The sequence below is a fragment of the Cottoperca gobio genome, chromosome 12, assembly GCF_900634415.1.
Source record: "Cottoperca gobio chromosome 12, fCotGob3.1, whole genome shotgun sequence".
Classification (NCBI taxonomy): Eukaryota; Metazoa; Chordata; class Actinopteri; order Perciformes; family Bovichtidae; genus Cottoperca; species Cottoperca gobio.
Window position 1 is genome coordinate 14,951,919 of NC_041366.1, and position 27,189 is coordinate 14,979,107.

The 27,189-nt window shown below is 42.2% G+C and overlaps 3 protein-coding genes across 6 annotated transcripts; 2 read left to right on the forward strand and 1 right to left on the reverse strand.

The window, feature by feature from the left end:
- Positions 1 to 272: 272 nt before the first annotated feature.
- nup155 (nucleoporin 155) lies at positions 273 to 12,564 on the forward strand. 3 transcript variants are annotated; one of them, XM_029445291.1, is made up of 34 exons: positions 273 to 471; positions 704 to 870; positions 1,398 to 1,535; positions 1,665 to 1,761; positions 1,878 to 1,948; positions 2,032 to 2,124; positions 2,849 to 3,112; positions 3,194 to 3,267; positions 3,363 to 3,454; positions 3,555 to 3,652; positions 3,758 to 3,925; positions 4,084 to 4,184; positions 4,374 to 4,544; positions 4,659 to 4,769; positions 4,992 to 5,086; positions 5,181 to 5,266; positions 5,506 to 5,647; positions 5,786 to 5,852; positions 5,943 to 6,058; positions 6,466 to 6,569; positions 6,750 to 6,883; positions 7,000 to 7,191; positions 7,389 to 7,527; positions 7,627 to 7,762; positions 7,861 to 8,014; positions 8,106 to 8,210; positions 8,420 to 8,574; positions 8,750 to 8,879; positions 8,970 to 9,083; positions 9,189 to 9,309; positions 9,421 to 9,531; positions 9,898 to 10,034; positions 10,158 to 10,264; positions 11,311 to 11,449. In XM_029445291.1, the coding sequence occupies exons 2-34, from the start codon at positions 729 to 731 to the stop codon at positions 11,447 to 11,449; spliced, it is 4,104 nt and encodes a 1,367-aa protein (XP_029301151.1). In that variant the 5' UTR covers positions 273 to 471; positions 704 to 728. The 3 variants fall into 3 exon arrangements, with proteins under 3 accessions (XP_029301151.1, XP_029301152.1, XP_029301153.1); XM_029445292.1 differs by having other exon boundaries at positions 306 to 364; XM_029445293.1 differs by lacking the exon at positions 273 to 471 and having other exon boundaries at positions 729 to 870; positions 11,311 to 12,564.
- A 341-nt stretch (positions 12,565 to 12,905) lies between these two features.
- On the reverse strand, positions 12,906 to 13,958 carry ora5 (olfactory receptor class A related 5). The gene has a single exon (XM_029444995.1). It carries the CDS (start codon positions 13,956 to 13,958, stop codon positions 12,906 to 12,908), a length of 1,053 nt encoding a protein of 350 aa, XP_029300855.1.
- A 945-nt stretch (positions 13,959 to 14,903) lies between these two features.
- zdhhc8a (zDHHC palmitoyltransferase 8a) lies at positions 14,904 to 26,890 on the forward strand. 2 transcript variants are annotated; one of them, XM_029445505.1, is made up of 10 exons: positions 14,904 to 15,381; positions 21,750 to 21,871; positions 21,976 to 22,133; positions 22,574 to 22,746; positions 22,895 to 22,997; positions 23,570 to 23,661; positions 23,750 to 23,879; positions 23,987 to 24,101; positions 24,958 to 25,070; positions 25,173 to 26,890. In XM_029445505.1, exons 1-10 carry the CDS (start codon positions 15,299 to 15,301, stop codon positions 26,451 to 26,453), a joined length of 2,370 nt encoding a protein of 789 aa, XP_029301365.1. In that variant the 5' UTR covers positions 14,904 to 15,298; the 3' UTR covers positions 26,454 to 26,890. The 2 variants fall into 2 exon arrangements, with proteins under 2 accessions (XP_029301365.1, XP_029301364.1); XM_029445504.1 differs by having other exon boundaries at positions 14,905 to 15,260.
- Positions 26,891 to 27,189: the final 299 nt, after the last annotated feature.

Genomic DNA, 27,189 nt, shown 5'->3' on the forward strand with positions numbered 1-27,189 from the left:
ATTATATTTTTATTTTGCTATAACTTGCTATATTTTTATAAATTTTAAAAAACATTCTATAATGTAAGAATAAAAAGGCAATTTAATGTATAATACCTCTTCACTGCATACTAATGAAACTGGTTGAGTTGAATTCAACTTAATTGTTTGATTTATTTAATTGCTGATTTTTCTTTTTTAAATCCTTTTTTATAATGTATATTACGTGTTTTGTGGTGAATATTTCAGATACAATTAAATTGACCGATGGATGGCAGCACAACGTTTCACATTGCGCAGTCTGCGCAAAATTAAGGAGAAGAAGAAGAAGAAGGCGAGCAACCGGAAAAAAAACCTCTCAACTCTGCCGCTGTGTGTGCATGAGGTTGGCGGGCTGCTAGTTGTTTGTATTTGTTTAAATTCTGATGCTCAAGGGGTGAACAAAACTTATTTGACAAATAACTCAGTACCACGCGGAATATTTTCAGTCAGGTAAAGCAACGAGTTCACTTTTAAACACTTCATTTAGCACTTAGCTAGCATTTAGCTAGCATGCTAAATAATAAGGTTTGGCTGCTAGCAGTCGGCTAACTAACCGGTGTTCTTCTGTCAGCTTGCTAACATTAGCTAGCTCCTGACAGGACATTTCATATCTCTCCATTATTCACGTATGACATCTCGCTAACGCTCTTGTTTAACTCTGGTTGAACGGTTTCATCTGTAGGTAAGTTAACGGTGGTAGCTCAGCCATGCCGTCCAGCGCTGGACCCAGCAGTCCCGCCGCTGCACTCGCCGAAGCGCTGGAAAACTCTTCCCGGCAGATTGACAGACACCTGCTGGATGACCGATGCTTTCCTGACCTGTCAGAACTGCTCAGCGTCCCGTGTCACAGTAAGTCATGTGGAGGGATGGAGCAGAGAGAAAGACCTAGCCGTAGCTATCAAACTCAAGTTGTTCTGTTTACACCAGGGGCTGCCATGCCAAAATACAAATGGTGGGATAAAGTAGATGGGACGATGTTGATGGAAGCAAATCTCTCAAGGTTTCGACCAAAACTTTGATATAAAGGAAATCACGTTTGGTGATTTCAAATATTGTTTACACGCAGATATAAGTACAAAGCAAGAAAGGTTTGAGGAATGATCCCGTGTACTTTAATATGATGACAAAGAAGGTAGCTGTAACATTGTTTTGTGATCCATCAAAAGATTAAATGTTCATTCTTAGACAAAATATGGTAATATGGTTTAATAAAAATCATATGTGCATAGGTGCCAAAATATGTCCCTCTGACTTTTTTTTTTTACTCTGTTTGCTCTCTGATGGAATATGTTTGTATACAAGAGAAATGTATTGTGATCGAAACACAAACTTTGGTCTTGGGATAATGCATGATCTGTTGTTGTATGTGTTGATAGATATGCCGTCCCTCTCTGGTGTGTCGGACATGGACTACCCCCTGCAGGGACCGGGTTTACTCAGTGTGCCAAATCTCCCGGAGCTCAGTGCAGTCCGCCGAGTCCCTCTGCCTCCTGAGCTGGTGGAGCAGTTCAGCCGTATCCTTTTGATCATTCAGGAAAAAGAATTCACTGATTTCACTTTCATTGGACCAGGAGACATATATAATACATGTTAAGTTGATTACTTTTGTTTTGAGTTGAGTTTCAACTTAACAAATTTGACAGATATGCAATGTAACTGCATGATGGGAGTTTTTCCAGAGATCTGTCGAGCATGGCTTACAATTGACAATGACATCTTCATGTGGAATTATGAAGATGGGTATGTACATTTACTTTACATCAATTATTAGTATTCTCTTTTTATTGTGAACTTTCACTGATGATAATTCCAGAGTGAAGACGATTATAAAATGTGTTCTGCTGTTTTCTTTGTAGAGGAGATGTGGCCTATTTTGATGGCCTTATTGAAACAATTCTGGCAGTGGGCCTCGTCAAACCAAAACAAGGTATGTGTAAACACTTAAACTTAGCATTAATAAAATAAAATAAAAATGTGTGTAATGTTTAGGAGTTGTTTTTTTCTTCTCAGGGATTTTACAGCCACATATCCACTACCTCTTGGTATTGGCCACGTCTGTGGATGTAGTGATCCTCGGGCTGAGCTTCCCAAAGAGCCAGGCTGGTGAGTCTTTCCTACAACTCTTATCACAGTGACACCGCATTTGAGTTGTTCCCTGTGGCATGTGATTATGTAGATGCCAGAGATGAATATTCTCATGGCGTATATGTTTTTAATTAATTGAAACTTTAGCTTTTAAGAGTTTAACCTCTTTATCCTGAGTCCTCCGTGGAATCCTGTAACAAGATAATCATATCGTGCTGCAGTACAATAAAAGACGTATTTCATGGCAGCTCGCAGCTGCCATGAATACATTGCCATTTATGTGTCAAATATGTAAAAGAAAGTACCATATATTCAAAAGCTAGGCAAATGTGCAAGATAAGGATCGCTGCTGTACGATGACACTCATATCGAACCGGTCTCACTTTAGAGTACGTAATTGTACAGGGTGAGATATGGAGAGAATCTGGGTGTAAAACTGCAAAGATTAATCGATTTTAGTTTTCAACTTTTAAATTAATCCTCAACTATTTATTTGAGTAATCGAGTAATATTTTAGGGAAAAAAAGTAAAACTTCACTGATTGACAGTTTTCACTCATCAATTAATCGACAAAATAATCAAAAGAATAATTGTCACTAAAAATACATGTTAGTTGCAGCCCTAACCGGATGCCATATCCCACATTCTTGCTGTGTTGTGTTTCTTATAATGCTATTAATATCCTCATTTACCTGTATTGGTTCATCTGGGTCATTTTGTGCCTCTCTTTCTTTCGTTGTAGGGTTGAATGACAGCATGTCTGGTGGGATGCAGCTGCTGCCAGACCCCCTCTTCTCAATCCCCACAGACAACACCTACATTCTATCCATCACCTCCACAGACCTGGGACGCATCTTTATGGCAGGAAAGGACGGCTGTCTCTATGAGATAGCTTACCAGGCTGAGGCAGGATGGCTGAGCCAGCGCTGCAGAAAAATCAACCACTCCAAAAGCTCTCTGTCCTTCCTCGTCCCCTCGGTGCTTCAGTTCTCCTTCTCTGAAGACGGTAAGGAAAATAACTATATGAAAAGATGTCCTCGATTAATTCAACTTCACTTTAACCTTTTGTCGTCCTTGTGCTACACAGACCCCATTGTGCAGGTTGCTATTGACAACTCCCGCAACACAATATTCACACGCTCTGAGAAAGGTGTCCTGCAGGTATGTTGTTTAGTAAATGTCTTTACAGGTGTGGCTGTTTCTGATTTCTGGTGATCAATGTGCTGAAATCATTAACAATTTGTGTGTGTTTTTAGGTGTATGACCTGGGGGCTGATGGCCAGGGTATGAGTCGTGTGGCAACTATGTCACAGAACACTATTGTTGCAGCTGCTGGAAACATAGCCAGGTATGTCCGCGTTTGTTTACTCTCAAACGTGTTTCTCTCACATCTGTCATTATGCGATAATATATATTTTGCTGTCTTTTTAAAACTCTTCCTTTTTCAGGACAATTGATCGTTCTGTCTTCAAACCTATCGTCCAGATCTCCGTGATTGACAGATCTGAGTCGTCAGACTGTCACCTGCTCGCTGTCACTCATGCGGGTAAAGATTACAGAACCGTAGTGAAGATGAGCAACGGTAGGATACGTGTAGGGTAATATGAAATGCTTATACTTTGTGTGTGCCTTTTGCATTCTATTTCTGTAGGTGTGCGTCTCTACTTCAGCACCACACCTTTTGCCCTTCCACACCTGAGGCATTTGGCAGTTCGACCTAGCCTGCTAGCTTTGGTCCATGTCCGTCTGCCACCAGGGTTTTCTGCATCCTCCACCCTGCAGAAACCTGCAAAGGTCCATAAGGCACTACACAGCAAAGGTACAATTATTTCGTCTGCTATTCAGTTTACCAGAAGGACCCAATAGGACTCAGACTTTTGGTTAATGTTCAACTCACTGGAGTACAGGCCCACTGGTGGAAAGAATCCATATCTGCCTGAAATATAATTTAGTCTCTTCTTTGTTTAAATGTTGCAGGTGTTCTGTTAATGGCTGCTTCTGAGACAGAGGACAGTGACGTGCTGTGGTGCATCAACCACGACTCCTTCCCCTTCAAGAAACCCTTGATGGAGACTCAGGTTGGCACATAACAAACTTAAATAAGTTGAAGAAAAGGTTTAGGTGTCTTGCTGAACTGAATTGGTTGCTGCTCTGTAGTGAAACTGAAGTATACATACAAGTGCTTTTTATTCAGAAATAACATACTGACTTTGATTGACCAAAGAAACCTTACAGTATGGCTCTTTTTCTTTTGTATTCTATTGCAGATGATGTCTAATGTAGATGGACACTCTTGGGCTCTTTGTGCCATCAATGAGGAGAGACCATCCAAGATATTTACTCCTCTTAACATGGCGCAGATCCCCATCACTGATTCCCCTGTGGTGGTCCAGCAGCACAATATCCCTCCGCAGAAGTTTGTCCTTCTCTCTGCAAAGGTCAAAAATGCTTTCATGACTGATCATGTTGCACTAATGATCAATCTTGTTATAGTGGGACAAAACAATGTTTTAATTCCGTATACTAAGTGTAGACTCCTTGCTGTCCTGTAGGGGAGTCATATTTTCCAAAAACTGCGGCCGGTAGACCAGCTCCGTCACCTGCTGGTGAGCTGTGCAGGAGGAGAAAGTGAAGATATTGAACGATTCTTCAAGCTGCACAGGGTACAAAGCCAAGATATTCACTGTCTAAAATGTTATAATCCCTTCAAACCTGCACATGACACAAATGCATGGTTTAAGGCTACACACCACAAGTTGGTAGCCTCCATGACACCCAAACACCTTCACACAGGATTAAGGCATGCAGCCTTAGACCAGTTTGCATGCACGCTTTGCACACTTGCACACGCATACAGTATATTTGAGTTGTTCTGTTCTGTACAGGAGGAGCAGGCTTGTGCCACAGCACTGATCCTGGCTTGTTCCAGCGCTGCATGTGACAGAGAGGTTTCACAGTGGGCCACCAGAGCCTTCTTCAGGTCAGATTACATTGTTTATCCACACTCAAATGTACACTTACTCACACTGCACACAAACTGAAAGCAGTTCCCTTGTTGTTGTTTTCGTGATCAGATATGGAGGAGAAGCACAGATGAGATTTCCGGCAGCCATGACATCTCCAAGTAATGTTGGCCCTGTGATGAGCTCTCCGGTACCAGGTAAGTCATAAATAAATACTGACTAGGGGAAATAAACGGATAAAGACCGAACGTGGCAGTTTAAACTCCTGTGACATTTCGTAAAGCCTCATACACGCATTACATTACCATGTCTGCGAGTAGTAGACTATTTGGGCAAACAGGATATAGAAACAAAATGTATTGTTAAAACATTCCAAACATTTGATAATCTCATAAAATACATTTAACTTTAATTGTTTTTGTAACTCTCCCCTCAGGCATCATGCCCCCAGTTTTGGCCACTCCTTTCGCATCAATGCACCCTGGGTCTGCCCCCATAACACCCATGTCTGCTGGCCTAGAGGTGATTTTCTCAGGGAAACACAACGGCATCTGCGTCTACTTTGCTCGCATTCTTGGGTAAGGAAATCATGTCATTAGTTGTCCCATTGAATCTTTCTTCTGGATGAGAGCCTAAATAGGGGTCTCTTCAGTCAGTGTGTCAGTACTGACCAGCATGTCTTCCTCCTCTGTTCCCTGCTGACCTCACTCTAACAGAAATATTTGGGATGGCAGTCTTGCTGTTGAGAAAATCATGAGCAAAGGAAGTCAGACTGTCAGTATTGTAAGTATCATAATTAAACCAGGCAATTATTTAACAGTTTAATGGTGATTCTGGTTAGTTAACACTTCCTGTTATCTGTCATCGCCACAGTTGGAAAGCAGCGTTGGTTCATTTGATCTGGAGTCCGTACTTATGGAGCTCTGCGGTTTGCGGGAGTTTCTCGATAAAAACTCTCAGTTCAGTCCCAACGCTCTTGGTGCTGCAAGGTAAGAGCTCCTTCCCTGCTTCCTTAGTCTTGCATTGAACACGTACATTGATGGGTTTTGTTAGTTCTCAAACACATTGGCACACACCTTTCCTGACCCTCGCTCAGGTATTATCACGTGACGTACACGACTTGGGTCATGTAATAGCAGGTGGTTGTATTTCTAACTTAAGTGCTGATCTAATCTGAAATATATCAAAGCTGTATTTTAATGATGAAACTCATGATTATGTGGTTAACATGGAAAATACATATATTTCTCATTTCATACTACTTCTTTGTCACTGTTGGTTCTTCCTACATGAAAGTGGAACATGCAAAAACAGGATCCAGATCTGATAAAACTCTTCTGTAACTGAGTCTTGCTTCTCATCCCTCCTGAATAACATCTGTTCTGCTCCCTCTTAGTTTCAGCTCCCCTGCCAACCTGCAGCAAAGGCTGCTTGGATTTATGCGTCCCGACGGAACCAGCTCTCAGCAGGTCCAGCAGGAGCTCCAGAGGACTTATCACAGTGAGTTCATTTCTGAATATTGTCATGAGAATCAATATCCCAAATATCAATGAATAGAGTAAATGTGGATCTTTGATGTACCAACAACAGAAGAAAATGTGATTTACTTTGTGTTTCTCTCTCATCCCTGAAAACCTGTAACTCTTCTCCTTTTTTTTGTGTTTCCATCTCTGTATCCAGCTAAGGCTCAGGTCTATGAGAAAGTTTCCCTGCAGGCCATCCAGCAGTTAGTTCATCGCTCCTATCAAACTCTGGCCCTCCTGAAGCTTCTCTGTGATCATCAGTTCAGCCTCATTATGTCTGAGCTGCCAAAGGTGTGAACAAACAGATGCTCATACATCATCGCTGCAGTATTCATCCACATGCCTTCTTCTGTGTAAGATCTCCATTGTTATTGCTGCTCACTCTGCCACTTTTTTCTAATTTGTAGGAGTTTCAAGAGCAGATGAAGGGAGCAAGTTTTAAGGATGTAGTGATCCGGGGCAAGGAGCTGTCTGGAGCGCTCATCACAGCAGTCATTAATGTCTACATCAAAGATAATGCCTCTGTGGAGGCCATCAGCAATCACCTGCGCGACATCTGTCCCCTGCTGTACAGCAGCGATGACAGCGTTTGCTCCAAGGTACAAACACATGTTGTTTTGGGAGGTTTTTAAAGTATTATCTTCTTAAGACCTTAAAAGGTACTGGATATAGTAGGGAAGGGCATTTCTAGCAACTTTTCGATCCTTCTTCGACAATAGCTGCAGAAACAAGTCATTAAAAAAGTATTGATTCAGGTGTCTTAATACTGAATGTGTTGCTTTTGTCTTCCACTCAGGCTAATGAGTTGCTGCAGAGCTCTAAGCAGATTCAGAATAAAGCAGATAAAGAGCGAACACTGAGGGAATCTCTACGGCTCTATCAGCAGATCAGTCAACACACAGATCTGCCGCTGGTCTGCTCCCAGTACAGACAAGGTGGGGACACACAAGACACACTTTCTGTATTTGTTTAGTTTATATGTTAAGTAATGCTGTTGTTTACTTTTTGACACTAATGCTATTAAATTGTCTCAGTGCGTTTCTATGAGGGAGTCCTTGAGTTGTGCCTCACAGCAGCAGACAAGAAGGATCCACAGAGACTGGGGCCCCACTTCTACAAGAACGGAGAGCCTGAGGAGGACGGAGTGGGACAGCAGGCCTTCCATGAAAGGTAACACAAGAAAGAAGTGGCACACGAATCCGCATCATTGATAGCCATTTCAGCCGATTGTCACAAACATTTTCTTACCCGTCCTCTGTTTGCTCCAGACTTTTGTGTTATAAGTGCATCACAGACACCATGCAGGAGCTGGTGACCCAGAGCAAGGCTGCCCCTCAGTCCCCCAGCGTACCCAAGCAGCCTGGGCCTCCTGTCATGACCTCTGACCCGAACATGCTCAGTAACGAAGAAGCTACAGCTCATGTGAGTAAGAAGTGGACAGTTGATGTTTATTTCTTGCCACGCCAGTGTACATGATCTGCATTATTAATGAAAATATGCTGTTCCCTTGTAGTTTGAGCAGATCCTGGGTCTGGCCCAGAGGTCTCAGGATGAGCTGTTTCACATCGCTCTGTACAACTGGCTGATTCAGGCCGACCTGACTGACAAGCTGCTAGAGGTAGTGTGTTTTTTAAGTTTTTTACTTGAAGCTTGCGTTTTAATGTATTTCCTGTTTGTGCGTGTTGCATTTCTTTTTCATATTTGTAATGAAAAATACGCATCATCTAGATTCTATGGTCCCACACACACAAGTTTTTGTGTTTTTTGATAATTTGAGGTGTTTGTGTAATTACCTACCGTCTGTGATGGCTGTCCTCTGTTGTCCAGGTGAACTCTCCGTACCTGGAGGAACATCTGATGCATATGATCAAGCAGGACCAGAGTAAAGTGCACAATATGGACCTGTTGTGGCGCTACTATGAGAAGAACCGCAACTTTGGCAAGGCAGCTCATGTACTGGCCCGTCTCGCTGACATGCACAGGTTTGGACACACAACAACTGGATGATAAGTTTCATTCTGGTAGATTAACATATCTCAGGAGAATACATTTACAAACCACCTCCAACACTGACTCTGCAGTGTTGACCACATATAAAGTGTATGCACTCCATGGACACCTTCTAATTCATTCTTCGTTCGTTCTCTGATTATGCAGCACTGAGATCTCATTGAAGCAGCGTTTGGAGTACATCGCCCGAGCCATCCTGTCTGCTAAGAGTTCTTCCTGCATCTCAGCTCAGGCATCTGATGGAGAGTTTCTTCACGAGCTGGAAGAAAAGATGGAGGTACGCATGCGGCAGTGTTCAAGGTGAAAGTAATCTAGGAGTGCTCCGGCGTTGTAACAACTCCGCTTCTGTGTTTGTTTCCCTTCCCAGTTGGTGCGCATCCAGGTACAGATCCAGGATACCCTGATCCGACAGTACTCTCATCATCCCTCAGTGAAAAATGTCATCGCTCAGTTGGACTCGGAGCTCATGGACATCACCAAGGTGCGGAAGCAGAATAATGACGAGGAGCCGGGGGATTATAAAGAATTTTCATTGAAGTGAAGGGAAAATGTTTTATAAATGCTGAATTATTGTTCTCTGATGTAGCTCTACGGGGAGTTTGCTGACCATTTTAAATTGTCTGAGTGCAAGCTGGCCATCATTCACTGTGCAGGACACTCTGACCCAATCCTGGTGCACTCGCTGTGGCAGGAGATCATGGAGAAAGGCAAGTGCAATGTCAACACCTTGCAAAAATGTACCCCTGCCAAACCTTTTTTTTTTTTTAAATTCCCTTCCTATGCTCTATGTGTCAGTGACGAGTGTTTTGTCTCATTAGAGCTGGGAGACAGCGTGGCCATGAGTCCAGCTGACAGGATGAGGTCTCTCAGTTTGAAACTGGTGTCACTGGGAAGAATTTACGCCGGAACACCAAGATATTTCCCTCTGGGTGAGCATTCATACCTTCCTGTAATTATGTTCAGTTTTCCTCTCGTTAGAATTTTCCCACTTGCTGTTTTCAATTTTTTTAACAGTAATATAATTAGACTTCCCCTTTGCATCATTTATGTCAGCATGTCTCAGCGATACAGGCCTGCAGGGTCATGCTGGGCCTCTCGGTAATTGCTTAACTATCCTCTCGTTACACACAGCCTGTTCAAACTTGTCCTCTCTGTGGAGACAATGATTCATTTTATATACATCCTTGGTACTTGCACTGACTCAAGTATGTCAAGCACAAATAATCTTTCCCCCGGTGATGACCAAATGCTGAGAATGCAATGCTAACAAGTGCCGATATGTCCTGTTACTGTAGAGTTCCTGGTAAAGTTTCTAGAGCAGGAAGTGTGTCGACTGAACTGGGACGTGGGCTTCGTCACCTGCACCATGCAGGAGATTGGAGTACAGTTACCGCGTCTTCTGGAGGTCTATGACCAACTCTTCAAAACTCGGGTACGTGCTTCATCATTTTTACAGTTTTGTAAAGTGATGCACATGATTATAAGCAGCAGTTGGAGTTCTTGTGGACTGAGGATTGTGTTTTATTTAATCCACCAATCTGCCTCTTGCCTGTAGGATCCCTGTTGGCAGCGGCTGAAGAAACCTCTCCACTTGGTGGAGTGTATCCATGTGCTTCTGTCAGGATACGTGGATGATCCCAGCAGAGTACCAACCTATGACAGGTAATCACTGCCTGGGTAGCTGTTCAGCTGCTGGCCTGTAGTGGGTGCTGTAGTGTTGGTCTTGTGTTTACAGAGCTATCAGCATGGAGTATATGGCCCCTGGTTAAAATCACTGTGACAATTTATTCTGTATCCTACCATAGTGTCCATGGGAGGACGAGAACCTCTTCCTACTTGCTCACTTTATTGTAAGCGGCTCTGGATAAAAACATACATACATACATACATACATACATACATACATACATACATACATACAGGAGGATAACCGATTTTAAAACATGGTCAGTTTGATGAACACAGAACATTTAGAATAATAATATCTCCAGTGAGAGCAGCAAAAATAATTAGCGATGGAAAAGCAGCTCTCATCATGATCATACTTGGCCGTCTTTTTTGCAGCGAGAGGCATTTTGGCTGTTTCTAGGCAACACTTGTCTGTCAATCACTTGTGTGCTACCACCAGCAGCTACATTAAATCGGTACACACTGGAGATGGATGGATATAAATCTTTACCGCTAACTCCAAATGCCCACTAATGTTTGTACAAGCTCGATGCCTATTGTTCATGATCATTTCTCTGTGAGGTCTGGCCGCTTTGCGTCGGACCTACTTGTCGCAGGGGGTTGTTTTTTTAAAAGATAGGTTCAAGATTTATTCAAGTCTGTCTTAAAACAATGCTCACATGCCACTATGTACATTGAAAGGTTTATAGGTCGCTGGAATTGTTCATCCTGTCCATACTGGCTGTAAAAAGAAATCCCTTCCAAAAGCTATTTCAAGAGATGTAGTAAGAGTAAGAGATGGATAGTGGAATGTAAGATGTAAGTTTTACAAATATCCCTCCATCACAGCTTATAATAAACACGGTCTAGGGAAATACAAAGAATTAATTTTGGAACAATCCCGCTTGATTTGACCCAGACTACCATGGCCTCATATCCGCTTCAGCAAGGTGCCTAGTGCGTTACTGAAACTGTCAAAACGTGTATTAAATAAACTGACAGTAAACTTGGTTTCACAGCTTGTTTTCCCTCCATTTCAGACGGCGATTCACTAACGTGTGTCTCGATGACATCTGTGGATACCTTGTGGAGCTGCAGTCTCTGAGCCCAAACTCGGCCCTTCAACAAACCATCGGAAACTTCAAGTCACTGCAGGCGAAGCTGGAGAAACTCCACTGACGAGGACAATGGGACAGGTGACCTCTGGATCTTGCACTGTTGGCCTTAATTAAACCGCTGATTTTAAAAGTGTGATAACAGGATCAGCACACGCAACAGGATGATGTTTGTATTCTACAGTATAGAGTTTGCTTCTTTTTCTCTTCAGTCTATAACAAGTGAGTTGATCTGTGTGAGCACATGACTGTAAAGTCTTCTGATAAAGACGAGGTAGACCGAAGAGACAAGTTTTATAACTTATTTAATACATTTTGTTATAGGTCTAAACATGAGGCTGAAATACAACTGTGGAAAGCAAAGCACAGTGGGTTATTTGCGTTGTGTGCAAATAGCTGTGTCTAAGAGATATCTAAAAATGACATTCAAGATGTTTGAGTTGGCTGCGTTTATAAAAACATGAAATCACTCTGAATTTTACACGTGTTTTTTCATATATTGAAAATGCACTTATTGATTTGGGATATTTGCCTTTGGATCCACTTGGTAAATATAGCTGACTAAAGCCTTTTGATCACAGGGGAATCATTTTGATTGTTCTACGTTTGCCTCCAGACAAGCAGTTCTGTGTTGGATGATGTAATTATGTACATAACTTGGCCATAATGTTGTCTCTTCTGCCAAAGGTCACACACACACACACACACACGCGTAAACATTTTTTTTTTCCATGTGTATTATTGGCAGTGAGCATTTTGTCTACTTGGCTGATGCATTTAAGTGATTTTTGGAATTGTTTTGAATATAGAACAAGTTTTTAACACGGTGCAGTTCACAATGCTACACTGAGAAAAAAAGTGATAAAAGATTTTTATAAAGAAATAAAACTTGTCATTGATTGTGTGTATGATGAAGTTTTGAAAGCACTATACAGAAACTAGAATTGTACAAATAATTAGCAGCAGAAAGGAAGATTGAATTGCTCTGGGTTTATAATGTGACACTGCAAAGGGAGTGCAATTATGGACTTGGTGTTGCCACAATTATCTTTAATTGAAAAGGGCACTCAGGACTTCTTACATTCGTCCCCAACAGGGCAGACATCTTTTCTCCAATTAGCTTTGCACTCTAGTGCTCAATTTGTAGCCTCATGAAAAATAAAAATATGTTTTAGTTGATGCTGAGTTGATTTTTCTTAATGACACAGTGAGTCGGTACACAAGTGCCAAAGTATATCATACATATAATCCTTACCTCTGAAACTAGGGAATGTGGTATTTTGAAGAACTGACTTAAATGATTTAGTTTCTGGTTCATTTTATGTTGAAAGACTAATCGACTGATCGTTTCAGCTCTAAAGTAGTACTTAAGAAAAACCTGGAATTGTTATACAAGAGAGATTATCTCATAATGGACCAGGAGTTTTGCACTTAAACCACATGTGTTCATCTCTATCTAAGTAATGGATGCATTTATTTATCAAATAGGATCATTGGATCTGGCTGTGATGTACACATTTCTACCTTTTGCATGAGCAGGAAAGCTTTTTCACTCCGTACAGGAATATATAGGGGATGATGCAGGTGTAGGAGGCTGCAATGTAGCTGGCCACCTCCACCACCATTGACGAGGAGTGGAAGTTGTTGGTGATGCGGAGAAGCAGATGAGTCAGCCAGCAGACCAGGAACACGCTGGCTACAGCCACCACACTCTTGGCTGCCCTCACCTGAGTGCTCGTGCTAGGACTGGGCTTAGCTGGCATCTGGCTGGGCCTTGAAAGATTTGGTGGAGGTCCAACTCCATTCGGACAGGAAGAAGCAGAATCTTTGGGATCTTCTGTGGTGCCCGGACCAGAAACCGTGCTGACTGATCTGTCGTCATTTCTGTTTTCAATCCTCTTGCTTTCATCCTTAACCATCTCCTTAGTAGCGTCAGATCTACGACTCTGTATGCGTCGCTGGCTTTGGAGCAGAGTGACGACAATCTGCACACAGGTACATACAATCCCAGCAAGAGGGAGAGCATTAGCCAGGGTTAGATAGAAGATGTCATAGATTTGCGCGGCATTTGCGTTAGGGAAAACATCTACGCAGTCTTCGTGGCTGTCGTTTGTGCTCTCGACTGAGACAAAGATAAAGTGTGGGATGCTGAAGACCACGGCCACCGTCCAGCTCCCAGCCATCAGACAGCCCACCAAACACAGGCTGTCCAAGACCACCGGTGCACCGCCACGTTTCAGGGAGCCGACGAGCTTCTGGTGCCAGAAAACGCTGATGAAGAAGGTTGTGTAGATGCTGCTGGTTTCAGAGAGATTGGCACAGAAACTAAACACATGACAGAAAGTTTCCCCCAGGAACCAACGTCCACTGAAATCTGCTATGGTGTCGGGCAGGTCCACCAGGTAGTTGGTGATCAGGTTGGAAACGGCCAGGTTGATCAAAAGCACCTCGTTGGTGCGGATGCCAGATTTCTTCCCGGGCAGGGAGCGTATCGCCAACCAGTTGTTTCCCAGAATTCCTGCCAGAAACATGAACGCTCTGATGATGGATTCAATCAGCTCTTCTGCGTCCATCGTTTCACAATATCAGGTGACAACGTTACTTGATCTTCACTATACAGTCGACTGGTGTCAGTTTCCCAAGCTTGTAATGTGAGATGCTTTGGTCTTTGGACATTTATAGAGGAGGGTAAAAAAAAAACCAGGCCCAATCACACCGTAGAGTTTAAACATCTCACCATTTCCCAAGGAGCTTCCCCTGTAAAGAGACTATAGTGTATTATCTGACTGAGCAACTATGGATGTCCCTAAAGAGCCACCGGTTAAAGCTTTGAGTCCTCTGATAAATTACAAGCACAATGTTACTTCAGGTAATAAAAACACACTCACTGGTTTCTACGTCGTAGGATATCTTACAGGAGAATGCCACACATTGTAATATTTCACTATTGTTATTCCTAAACTCTCGTGCAGTTCAGTTTATGCTTCTTTGCTAAATATGACAAAATAGACTTCATGTGTGCTTCTATATGGGTTTCTCACCTTCTAAGAAAAGCCACCCTGTCTGCAGTTGTAAATGTTAGTACGTTGTTAAAAAATAAACGTTGCTCTGCAAACCTATTGCGGCTATGAAGTGGTCCATTTATCTACCTTATAATAATGATAATTAATAAAAGGTCTTATTATAATATTATCCATTAATTACTAATAGTCATAAATTACATATTTATACAATTATGTTGTACCTGATCTTTAAATCCAATTTGTGGAGATATGGGATGAAAATAGTAGAAAATATAATTAATCCGATTATTTTTTGTGTACCAAATGTTATTAATAACTTCTTGGTAATATAGAAAGCAATGGACATGGCTGCCTATTTTAATTCTTTAAAAAGAAGAATAAGCTGTTCGTCTGGTCCCAGCGGGGGGGGGGGGGTGGTGTCAGTGTAGCGTAGTAGTGCTGCACGTGATTCATGAGTAAAAGCTCCACCTTTAGGATAAACCGGAGGCGGCATCTGCGCCGCTGCTGCCTGCCGGGACAGACGGACAGGACGGCATGCGGGAGTGAGCTGTGCCGCTGCGGGCTTTGGCTTTCAGGGTTTTTTTTCTTTTTTCCTCCTTTTCGACTATGATTTTCGTTTTCCGGCTCCCTGAGATTGACGAAGGGCTTAGTCCGAGAGAAAAGAGACGCAAACAAACAGGTACTCGCGCGGTGTTGTCTGCTGTCGTTTCCGTTAGTATGAGGCTCTGATGAGTGCGGAGAGGACAGGATGCCCGCCAGCGGCGCCGACTCACTGAAACCCAGCGCCTTCATCCCGGTGTGCACGGCCGCCTGCCTCCTGGTCGGCTCGACCTCCCTGTTCTTCGTCTTCACGTAAGTGCCGACCGTACAAATGAAAAGTTGGGAGAGACATGCACTGTTGGTTTGCTCTACAGAAAAAAAAAATCATCCATCCATCCAAGACATCCATCGCTCTTCATCCACCATGCATCAGGTATTCTTTCATTCAATATGTCTGTATTTGCATTTGGAGTTGGATTTTGAGTATGAAAATATTGGCAATTATTTCCCTCTCTTGATTGTCATTAAGATGAATATTGTGCAATATTACTTATTTTTATTTATTTTTCTGAAATAGCTGCTTGAACCAGTATTTCAGTCACAAATGTACAAAAAGAGAATAATTTCTTCTTCACTGACTTCACTCTGCTGGCAGACCCACCAGTGGCTAACATCTGACCTTGTTGGCTCTAAATGTGGGCTTGACTAGGTGCCTGCTTAATGCACCCTGAGACCTCAGAGTAAGCACAGTTGAGGGGATAAACCACCCACAATCAACATGTATCAAAGTGTCATTATGTCCCACATGTGTCATAAATATAGCTGTAGGTAATCAAATACACAAATATGTGTTGAGATCAGACAACCTGATTTGAAATGTAAGTTTTAATACAACGTGGTGAAATGGTTAATTTTAGCCTCCTTGTTTTGACCTATTTGTGAGGAACTAGTGGGAGGCTGAAAAGACTGCATTCAAGCCAACGCAGGCATGCTAGAACAAAATGAAATATAATATCTCATAATACCCTAGAATCCAATTTAGCGAGGACTATAGGTTCGTCAGATTTAGCGAAATTTAAAGGCTTTACTTGTGTACATTTAGAACCACAAAGAGAAAAAAAACAAGCAGACCAGTGTCAGTTATTAAAGTAACATACTTTCAATATGAAATCCACAGTTGACTTGCGTAGAAGGTTCCCACATCATCCGCTCTTTGCCAGTCGACTGTCCTTTGACCTCCGTAGCCATATCTGTCCTAGTTTCTCCCGTATTCTCCAGCGTGCACCGTTTCCACTGGAATCTGACACCAGATTGGGATTAGGATCCACTTGCCAATGCCATGTGATTTCCCCCCCCCCCCCCCCCCCCCCCCAGCTGGGAGAAATTGAGTTTTGAGTCTTTGAATTTACTATTATGTTTTCCCGTTTCCATTCTTTAGTAATATATTAATTTTAAATTAAAATGTGTCTTTATCTGATTAATCTGTGGTTTTGTGCATGCATGTAAACAGTCAGTGTATCGCTGGAAATTATTAATAATTATTTTCTCTATAATTTTCATTTAGCACTAAAGTTCTTAAATAAAATGAGAAATACTTTTAATTTGTAATTAAATTCACTCAGTAGTATACACACATAGGCTTTACCATGTGGTTATTTCATATTTCTTCTTGCTATATCGTGATTTTATATATTTTTATCAAGATATGAAATGATAAAAGATTTTTGGCCATATCGCCCGGCCTTACTTTGGGGTCTGTACAGATGTGGTTGCAGGTGTTTTAATCTCCATTTTAGTTTCATTATATATATTACATAAAGGGATTGGAATTATGTTAATCCATTTGGAGCTCTTTCCATGCTAGAATTCAAAATATATTCACAGCTAATTTTCTGAGGTCATGAGACCTTTGGGGACGTAGAGGCAGGCTCACAGGCCGGAGAAGGTGGAGAAACCCTAATGAAACCCCATCTATTCTCAGTGAAGGAAAAGAAAAATCAATGACCTGCTGACGTGATGGATTGAAAAGAGACTTCTTAATTGGTTACTGCAATGCTAAACCAGCAAAACCGGGACACGGCAAATGATTGAAGGAACAAGTGATGAATCTGCTGCTTCTATTGGGACAGTGGGTTTGCATTTTAGCTGAACTGACCTTATAATCTAAAAATCTTTTTAATTAACACAGCTCAGTAGATGAGAGCTCATGGCTTTAAAATACCCGCAGTGAGTCTCTGCACATCCTACTACTATATATCAACCTTTAAGGAAAGTAGCCGAAACCTCTCCGTCTGACTGACCAGCGAGCGTCCTTACTAAATTCTTTTGCCCTTTTTAATCTGGAAGCACGTACAGTACACTTGAAGGCCATTCATTTCAAAGTTTGACCGATAACTTATTTGATATCTTGTGTGTCTGCCAAGTCAGCAGCTGCAGCTGGGAGTGACTTCCCTCCTCCCAAAAAAAAAAGCAGAGATGGACAGGTGCCACGCTCCGTCCAGCCTCGCCTTGGTAACACTGAGTCAAAGGGACACCGCTTGTCATCTGCCATAACATCACCTTGGCCTTTACCCTGGTTACTGTGAATCATGGGGAACACACATGAATGCCATCCAGTCAGAGCAACACTTTTTTAATCATAAACCCTGCATTCACATACAGTCATAGTCCTTTCTTCTGATAATATTCATGCAGGTGTGTGTGTGTGTGTGTGTGTGTGTGTGTGTGTGTGTGTGTGTGTGTGTGTGTGTGTGTGTGTGTGTGTGTGTGTGTGTGCATTAGTAGTGCAAGCGTGCATGGTTCCATTTCTGTTTCCACTGCCGGTTTGGTAGAGTTGGAAAACAACCGTTAAAATTTTGAAGGCTTTTTTGTTTTCCTTCGCTTGATGATAAAATGTCATCGTCATTTCCTGCTTTTGTTCCTCTGACCGTGAACTTTTGTTTGGGTTTGCGCTTAAGGGTTGGTTCATTGTTCAACTCGGACATCAGTAATGCCGAAAAAAAACCTCCCCTTGGTAATTAGGTTATGTTTCACTCTGCCTTCACTCTGTAAACTGTTGAATACTAAAATATGTTGAAACTAGAAGATGCTACATTTTCAGGGAAATGTGCTCGCTTGTGCGAAAGGAATGTCATTCTTTGCATGTCAAATCTAGCACAGGAGTTGCAGTTTAAGTTGATAAACCCCTTTGTGCATTAGCCTGGGAGGGGGGGGGGGGGGGAATCATGCGTTTGGTCGTGTGTGTGCGTGCATGTTTGCATCTGTCTGTCTGCAGCTAGCCTCACACACTGCTGGACCCATCAGCCTAATATGTTTTGTGCTCATGTATGACTGTTTGCTCAAGAACCTCTCATGGTTGTGGTGATTCACAATGCAATTAAAATCAACTATTTTATTGACTGTTGTATGCCGTCATTGACTGCTGACTCCTCTTAACCGGCCTGGAAGGGGCCGCAAGTGATTAACAACTGCTTCAGTAGCAAAAGGCATTTTTGGCAATCGGCCTTACCTCATCTGTTGCAGGCCACACTCTGGCCTTTGTCGTAGCTCTAAAACAGAAAGGTTTGCTCTCATTTTGAAGTGTAGCATTTTCAGATTAATTCCATACCCGATTTATGTTATGATCCACTAAGGTGAAGCATGATATGAGATGAACAACACCCCATTTTTGTTACCTCGCCACCATCTTGACTGTAAGAGGAGCCGGAAGGGACAATTGAGGGAGATTTAAATCCTCTTTGTTTGGGAGGAGAGGGAGACACACCTGGCGGAGATCTGCATCCTACTGGTGCTTATGAATTCAACTTTTAATTTGTAAGAAGAAGAATGTGTTATTTCTTCTTTTTAAAAGATACAATAACTAAGTAATATTGAAATCCTATTAATTAATCTATTAAATATACAGATACGTTATATTCCTGCTGATATAAGCATTTTTTCAAAGCGGTTTTGCACGACCACAATCAATATAAATCCTGCATCTTTATCTGATGGTGCACCGTGATGACATAGATGATGAAATGTGGAGGACCCAAGTCACAGATCACGTGAAAAACTGTTGAACCGCTGTGAACGCACACGATGAGCAGATTTATTGTACGGTCTGTGGGAATTTCTACACCACCAGTCCTTTCTGTACTGATGTGGTGTTTAAAAAAACAGATCACATGGCAGTGATGTCATTTATGTAACCTTGACAATAGCCTATTTCAGAAGAGGAGCTCTGGTAGAAGTAGCGAGCTTGCTGCTTGACCAACTGTGCAGCGTCTGCTGTGCCACTGACCCACTGCAGAGATGGGGGCAGCGTGCAGATTGCAAGAGCAGCTTACTGTTCTGTGTGATTTAATACAGCTCTGTCCGGGCTGTTTCATTAGGTGGGGCTTGTCTTTGCTACGCTGCAGTGTAATGAACTGCCTCTCCCTGCGGTCCAGATGGCCTCAGACCGATGATGGAGGCTCGCCGTCTACGCTGTAATCTGGTCCACGAGAAAAAGCCAGATGAACTTTTAAAGGGCAACCAGTTCACCTTCAGTGCGTCATCTGAAGCGCCATTATTGATTTGGAACAGGCTGTATTCGTCATGTGAAGCCTATTAGGAGAATGCATTGAAATTTGAAAAGGAAAAAATGTATCCGTCTATCTGAAAAAGAGGAATTACAATCTTATTCAGGGTAATAATTAAAGATGATTTATTCACATCTTTTGTAGAATGATGAGAGGACGGTTACTAACCAGCTCGAGTTACACAGATTAATGTATCTGATCAGCTATGACAGTTTAAGTACATGTCAAACATGATCATATTTAGTGAGAAGAATTTAGACGCATATCCTGAAAAGCAGCCTTAAGGGGGGGGGCGGGATCATGTTATGCTCCTTAATCTTTCTGTCACATATTCACTGCCTCTTAAGATCCTCATCATTTCATTATGCTAAATATTTTCATGTCTACAAAGAAATTCTCGTGCTATTTCCAGTCTTTTCCTCATTATGTGTTGCAAGAGGGAGTCATCTGCAGGTATAGACCACCAGTGGGGAGTTGATGACATGATAGACAGGCATATAGTAGCATGTGGTCTGATATATGGTGACTGCACAACCTGTGTTTAATATCTAATGTGAGAAATCCACAATGCACTGGACTGTCAGAAATGGTCTGTAATCCAGAGATCATAATCCAGGGATTAATGGGTTTGCAGCTGGCATGGCATCAACAGGCATTCCTCTCGAGGGTGGGTGGACCCCTCCCCCACAGCCTTAAACCAGCCGGAGGGGGTTTGGGGATTGGAGCTGCGCTGGGATGAAGTGCATAATTGAGGCGGCTGACTCTTAATTTTGTCAGCGCTTTCACTTTCCATAAGACTTTTTGTTCATACGTATTCAAGGTTTACTCGTATCTTGAAAAAAAAAAAATGGAGTCAGTCAATGGTTATACGTTTCCCATTCAACAGTTCTATAAGGTACATGATTATAATTGTTTCCTCTACCTATACTGATACTATACCAAAAACTGTAGCATGTTCTTATTCCAATAGAAAGATTCCCATACAGTATATGTAGGTTAACATGTGATGTTCAGTCCAACACTGTTAATATAATCCAGTGAATCTTTTCCTCACTGTAACCTGATTACACTGCCCCTCCCTCTAATCTCACACAGAGATATAATCATACTCCCATTCAGTATAATTCAGCTTGCACGCACACACACACACACACACACCACACACACACACACACACACACACACACACGCACACACACGCTAAATAATAGTTTGTCATTATTTTATTAGTTAAGAAGCATCTAAATTTAATAGATTTGAATCTTCTTGCTCATTCACTCCTTTTAACATTTTCTTTAACTGGACAGCTTATGACGATGTAACTTCTTATTATGGTTATTAAAGCCCATCATAGTTTACTAGAGTCCAAGGTGACGTCTTAAAATGTCTTGTTTTCTTCCGGGCCAACAGACCGAAACCCGAAGAATTCAGTTTACAATGTTATAAAACAGCGAATCCTGACATTTGAGAAGCTGGAACAGCTCAATGTTTTTTTTAGTATTTTTGCTTTAAAGATTGTCTTCCGATTAAATGTCTTCGAAATTGATCGTTTCAGCTCTTAATGAACCCATGAGGCTTTTTTCTTTTCATAACAAAACGATGATATTACAGCCTGACAATTTAAGGTGGGATCACCGGACTGTAATATGTCTAATCCTAAACCCCAACCACCAGACGCTGTAGTACCTGTCTTTTTAATGATATATGAAGTTGGAGATTAATCTTCAGCATTTTTAATAATAATTGAGTCATTGTTAAAAGTCGTTTCTGAAGGAAACATTCCAGATATTTTCTGGTTGAAGGTCGTCAAATGTGAGGATTTGCATCTTTCGTCTATTTTATACATCAGTGTAAATCTAATAAGTTTGGGTTCGGGACAGTTTGCAACGTCACATCGGGAATGAGGAACTGAAACGTTCTTCAGTGTGTAACGCGGTTACGGTAAAGTGCGTGCCTTTACTTGAGGACACAGAGACTCTTGGCCAAGAGAGACCCCATCATTTAATCCCTTGTTGTGGGCACTAATACATGCTTATCTTTCTCTGTAAACAATTACTTTTTGTGATCCACTTGCTCCCATCGGAAAATAAATGGGATGAAGATTATCCCTTAAAATCTTTGTTGTCTTCCTGATTTGTGTTAACCTCAACTTCAAAGGGATGGATACTTGCAAGGCTACAAAAACACTGTAAAACCTTCAAATTAACAACCTGAACCCTCCGTTGTGTTTGTAATTCAGATGCCCGTGGCTGGCTGTGACCATCTGCCCTGCTGTGCCACCATGCTGTGCCATCCTCTTCCTTTTCGTGCTGGCCAACTTCACCATGGCAACCTTTATGGATGCTGGTGTGCTCCCAATGGGTTTGTAATCAAAGTGATGTTATAATTGCAAAAAAAGAAAAAGAAAAAAAGATTAATATATAATTTGAGGTGTTATTTGACCAATTTCACATATTGTTTTCCAGCAAACGAGGACGAGGACAAGGATGATGAGTTCCGCGCTCCGCTGTATAAGAATGTGGATGTGAAGGGCGTCCAGGTGCGGATGAAGTGGTGCGCTTCGTGCCATTTCTACAGACCTCCACGCTGCTCCCACTGCAGTGTCTGTGATCACTGTGTGGAGGTGAGTGCATGGGCGGATTTAAAGACGAGAGAAGAGACATGGCATTGACGGGTTTTAGTAAGAAAATCAGAGGGGAGAACATTTGGATAAGGCCGGACAGATCGGGGGAGAAACGTGAATAGTGCTTATGAGTGAGTTTAGCAGTGTGTGTGGGATAAGTCAATAAAGGGGATTTCTGCAGAGTGAATGATGGACAGAGTGTGTTGGAGGGAGAGAGATCTCATTAATCAGGTTAATCCTTTTCTCGGATCCTTTGTAGTCTCAGTAGAAATGCAATTTGAAAACGGGTTCAAACAGCCTGCGTAAAACAAAGTGTGTTTAGAAAGCACAGTTAGAGTGTTCAACGAATGCTTCAGTGCTGCAAATTATTAAATGTAAACTAATGTTTTTTTTTTCTGGCTCTTTCATTTGATTTCTCTTTTCTCACAATATCCCCTCAGGACTTTGACCATCACTGTCCCTGGGTGAACAACTGCATTGGGAGGCGGAACTACCGCTACTTCTTCCTGTTTCTCTTGTCACTGACGGCTCACATGATCGGTGTCTTCACTTTTGGCCTCATATACGTCCTGCACCACAAGGACGATTTATGGAAACTGCACTGCATTGTCACGTATCCTTATACACACCCTGTGTGTGTGTGTGTGTGTGTGTGTAGGTGTGTGTAGGTGTGTGTGTGTACTATCTGTGCATTTATTTCTGCAAATGTATTAAACTAAGTGAGACTCATATGAAGCCCTTTTCCTTAACAGCATGTACAGTTTGGTAGTGATCAGTATATCAGGGCTGTTTCTTCTCCCGGTCCTGGGTCTCGCTGGATTCCACTTGTACCTGGTGTCCAGAGGACGGACCACCAATGAACAAGTCAGTTTGATTTGATTGAAAATTGAAGAATATCAGGGGATGATATGATTATCCTGGCCAAAAATAATTAAGATTCACGATATTATCCCCATATTATCCCGATAATTGTCAAAACATGCTTAACACACTTAAAACTAAAGCATACTGTTAAGAATTAAATATTTTTATTGCATCACAGAACAATAAAAACACATCTTTTTGTTGTAAAATACAAACAATCTTAAATAAGGTTATCATAAATCATAAGGTGCTTGAAAAAATTCTGTGAGTCTGTTCTTTCTTACATGATAATCTCTGTATTTTTAAACCAGTCTCTATGTTTCACTTCTCTACCATGATCGTGAGCTAGACAGCTTTTTCAGGTCACTCCTGAGAGAATATCCACAATCAACTTATTGCGATGTTTTATTTAATGTGATCTGCGATAAAATCCTATATCGTCACATCCCTCGACTTAACAATTGTGTTACTTTGATGTAGTATCTATTATTACCCCGAACGCATGATTTATTCACATCTGTACAATAAAGAATGACTTACGGGTGTACTTTTATCTCTTCATTATCCCACAGGTAACTGGGAAGTTTCAAGGAGGCGTAAATCCTTTCACACGAGGTTGCTGCAACAACCTGGAGTATCTGGTTTGCAGCCCCATCTCTCCTCAGTAAGAACCATTTCTTCTGCTTAATCATGAGTGTTTCAGAAAGCTTTATAACTCACTGGCTGACACCCTGTTTGTCATGTGACACCAGATACACAGCGAGGCCCTGTAAGAAAACGGTGATCCATGTTCAGGCTCCGTTCCTGAGACCAGAGATCGACAGGCAGAGGCCAGTGAAAGTCCGAGACAACGGGATACAGAGTCAGGATCTCCAAAATAAAGTATGCATGAACAAAGGGCAATTCAATCGAATAAGGAAATACGGATTGTAACTTCAGTTGTCAAGGGATCAGAGCCCTCATGTTCTCTGTGTTTTTTCTCCTGCCAGCGAACCTCAGCCGGAGCTGCCGAGCTGTCGGACATCAAACAGCTGAAAACTCCCCCACTACTGCCACCAAAACCAGACCACGGCCTGCTGAAAAGCCAACTAACTGTTATGGATGGTACTGTAGGATGACACATATATACTGTGATAACCAGACACCTATTCTTTTTTTTTTTACAGCATACCAAGTATGTATAGTATTCATAAGCCTGCAGAGTCAATCCTACAAACAAGAGTTGCCTGTGCAGCCTGATACAGCTTATTTCTCTCGGCCATTTTTGTCTAAAAACTCATCAATGAGCCACACAGTTGCACTGGCTGACATGTTCCTTCATTACCATAAACAAGGGCACCTCCGTTTAATTTTGCGTGGATCCCATCAACAGCCTGGTCTCTAAAAAAAAAAAAAGAATGACCTTCCCATACAACGAAACTGTATTGTCAATAAAGGTTTTGAGCGAAATGTATTTTCCCCTGGATTACGTTGGTTTATAACGAATCACAAATACCTTTCTGATCAAAGTCTGCAGAAGTCAACGTTACACTTACTTTAATTTACGTCCGTAATTGAAATAACATAACAAACGTACTTATTTTAAGCCAAGCCATGATCTTTCACTAAACATAACCAAGTAGTTTTGTCCTGGTGCCATAATTACGTACTGGCTTGTGCACCAAATATGTATTAATACACGGCTGAAAGTAGTCCCTAACAAATGCACTATCTCCTCCTTTTTGAGTAATTTCTGCTAAAAACTACAGTGCCCAGCTGCTTAAGGAAATGATTATTTATTCATTTTAAGTGTAAAATATAGATTTCTGACTTGCTTTTTAAAGGTTTGCATATTCAATAGCAATCAATGGAATCCACTAAGTCAACGTTGGTTTAGACTTTTAACGGAATTTGTTGGCAATAAGAAAAATATATAAAATCTGTAATTTGTATTCTATAATCAATCACATTTCTTTTTCAGAGAAGGGACATCATACCAAATCTATCATCCCTGTATCCATTCCCACTGTGCCGCAGCTACGACCTGTCCTGGAAGCCATATCCAGAGGATCGTCACCCATTCCTCCAGAGCAGGTGCTTTTCAGTCTGATATTAATTTGGTATATTGTTGAAGCATGCCGTCAATATCCAAGTCCTGGTTTTGATCCTTGTCTGTCTTTTTGTTTTGTTCTTTAGTTGCTGAAAACATCAGATCAGCATGGGAACAACAACAGTCCTGACCTCCGCTCTAACTCTAAAGAAAGCCCTGGGAGACGCAGCCAGCAGGCCGGCCTTCCTGTCCAGACCAACACCATCTCCAGCTCGATGCAGCTCAACTCTCTGACGCTCAACTCCCGCTCTCTCACCCTCAGACACAGCAATCGCCACGGCAGCAAATCCCAGCTACCTACCATGCATGGGGACGGTTTGGGATCCAATACCCTGCCGGGAATCATCAACTCTTCCAGCCTGCTGGCCAACCACAGCAGCAGCAGCCTCAACTATGATAACCTCATTAACCCTGCAGACCCTCAGTTCCTGGCACAGAGAGGGGCTCCTCCAGTCGGCTACCACTCTCACTTTATGGCTCTGGGCACGGATGGCACTGTGGTGCAGCGGGCCTCTCCTCATGGCTACAGTCCCGTGTTCATGGGCGTCACCAGACAGTCTCCTCAGCCTCGAGACACCTCCCCTTCTTTGCAGGGTCTCACCTCAAGGGATCCCTCACCTTCCTACCAAGGTTTCATTCAAAGAGACCCTTCTCCGAATTTTCAAGGGCTGATGCCGAGGGATCTTGCATCCCAAAGCGTAACATCACGAGACCTCACCCCTCCGGGTCTGGCGATGCGAGATATGACCTCTCAAAGTCTTCGAGACAGTCTTCGCGATCTCGGTCCGCAGGGTTTGACACCTCAGAAGTCTGCACGCTATGACAGCTTCTCAAAAACCATCATGGCATCTATCCAAGAGAGACGAGAGATGGAGGACAGGGAGAGGATGCTGCGTCTCCAAGCCAGATCCCAGGCGCTCTATGGCCCAGATGTGGGAATCTATGACATCCCCAGCAGGAGAAGTCTACCACCAGACAACATCCGACCTACGGGCTCCCGTGGACCAACTCCTCCGGCTTATGGCTCCAGGGAGTTTCTGATGAGTACAGGCATCCTCGGTTACGGCATGAGGACATGTCCTCTCTCCAGCTCCTCCACGTCGTCTCTGACTCGAGGCCCGAAAACGTCCAGCTCTCCTCTGCAAAGCAGCAGCAGCAGCAGCCTGCAAAGCAAGGGCAGGTCTTCCTCTCCGGCTTACTGCCCTCCCGACAGACAGACTCAACCCCTCCCTTCCGCTACATGCACTCTGCCCCGGTTACCCTCTTCCTCCGCCTCCTCGTACGCCTCCTATGCCACCGCAAAACGATCCTCGCTGCCATACTCCTCTGAGGGGAAGGACTCCGTCTCTCTGGGAGCTCTGAAATAAATAAAAGATACTCCATATTTCTGATGGTGTGAATGAATCATCTATGCAGTGTTAGTCTCAGTCTTCACAGCTCCAAACTACTTTGTAAATAAGAGGCCATATGGGACTTTCGTGTGGGGGAGGGTGTGTGAGAATACACAGCAAAGGACAAACTTAGATATATTCAGTCATGCAAGTTTGACCAAATCCGAAAAAACGGTGAATCTCAGGATAGTCGTGCCTCCTCTTGCAAACAGAGTGAGCTCTATAAACTCAGTCAAAGCAAAAGAGCTATGTGAAATATACAGGTTAACTTATTATCTGTTTGTATGTGTTTTGATATTGCTTTTGTGAAACAATGTAATACTATATCATCTAATATGTCTTCCGCTGCAAAATACCCATTTTAATAGAATTTTGTAGTTGTTTACATGAATAAACTTATTTTGTAATTTTCATTTTGTTTTTACGTTATTTTCTAATGTGAATTTCAATGAAGCCACCTGCACAAAGCTACAGAATAAAATGGATGAAATTGTGAATGAGGCTTTACATATTTAAAGCACCTGCTGCTCAGCAAAAGGAAAATGCATTTTACTGTTGGTAATCAATCTTGCTTTCAAGATTATAATATTATTTCCCCCTCAAATCGCAAGATAATTTTAGCACATAACAAATGACATGCTTTATGTAAAATTACAGCCACAATGCACTTACAATCTTGTCCATTTAAAACTGCTACAGTGCATAAATGTGT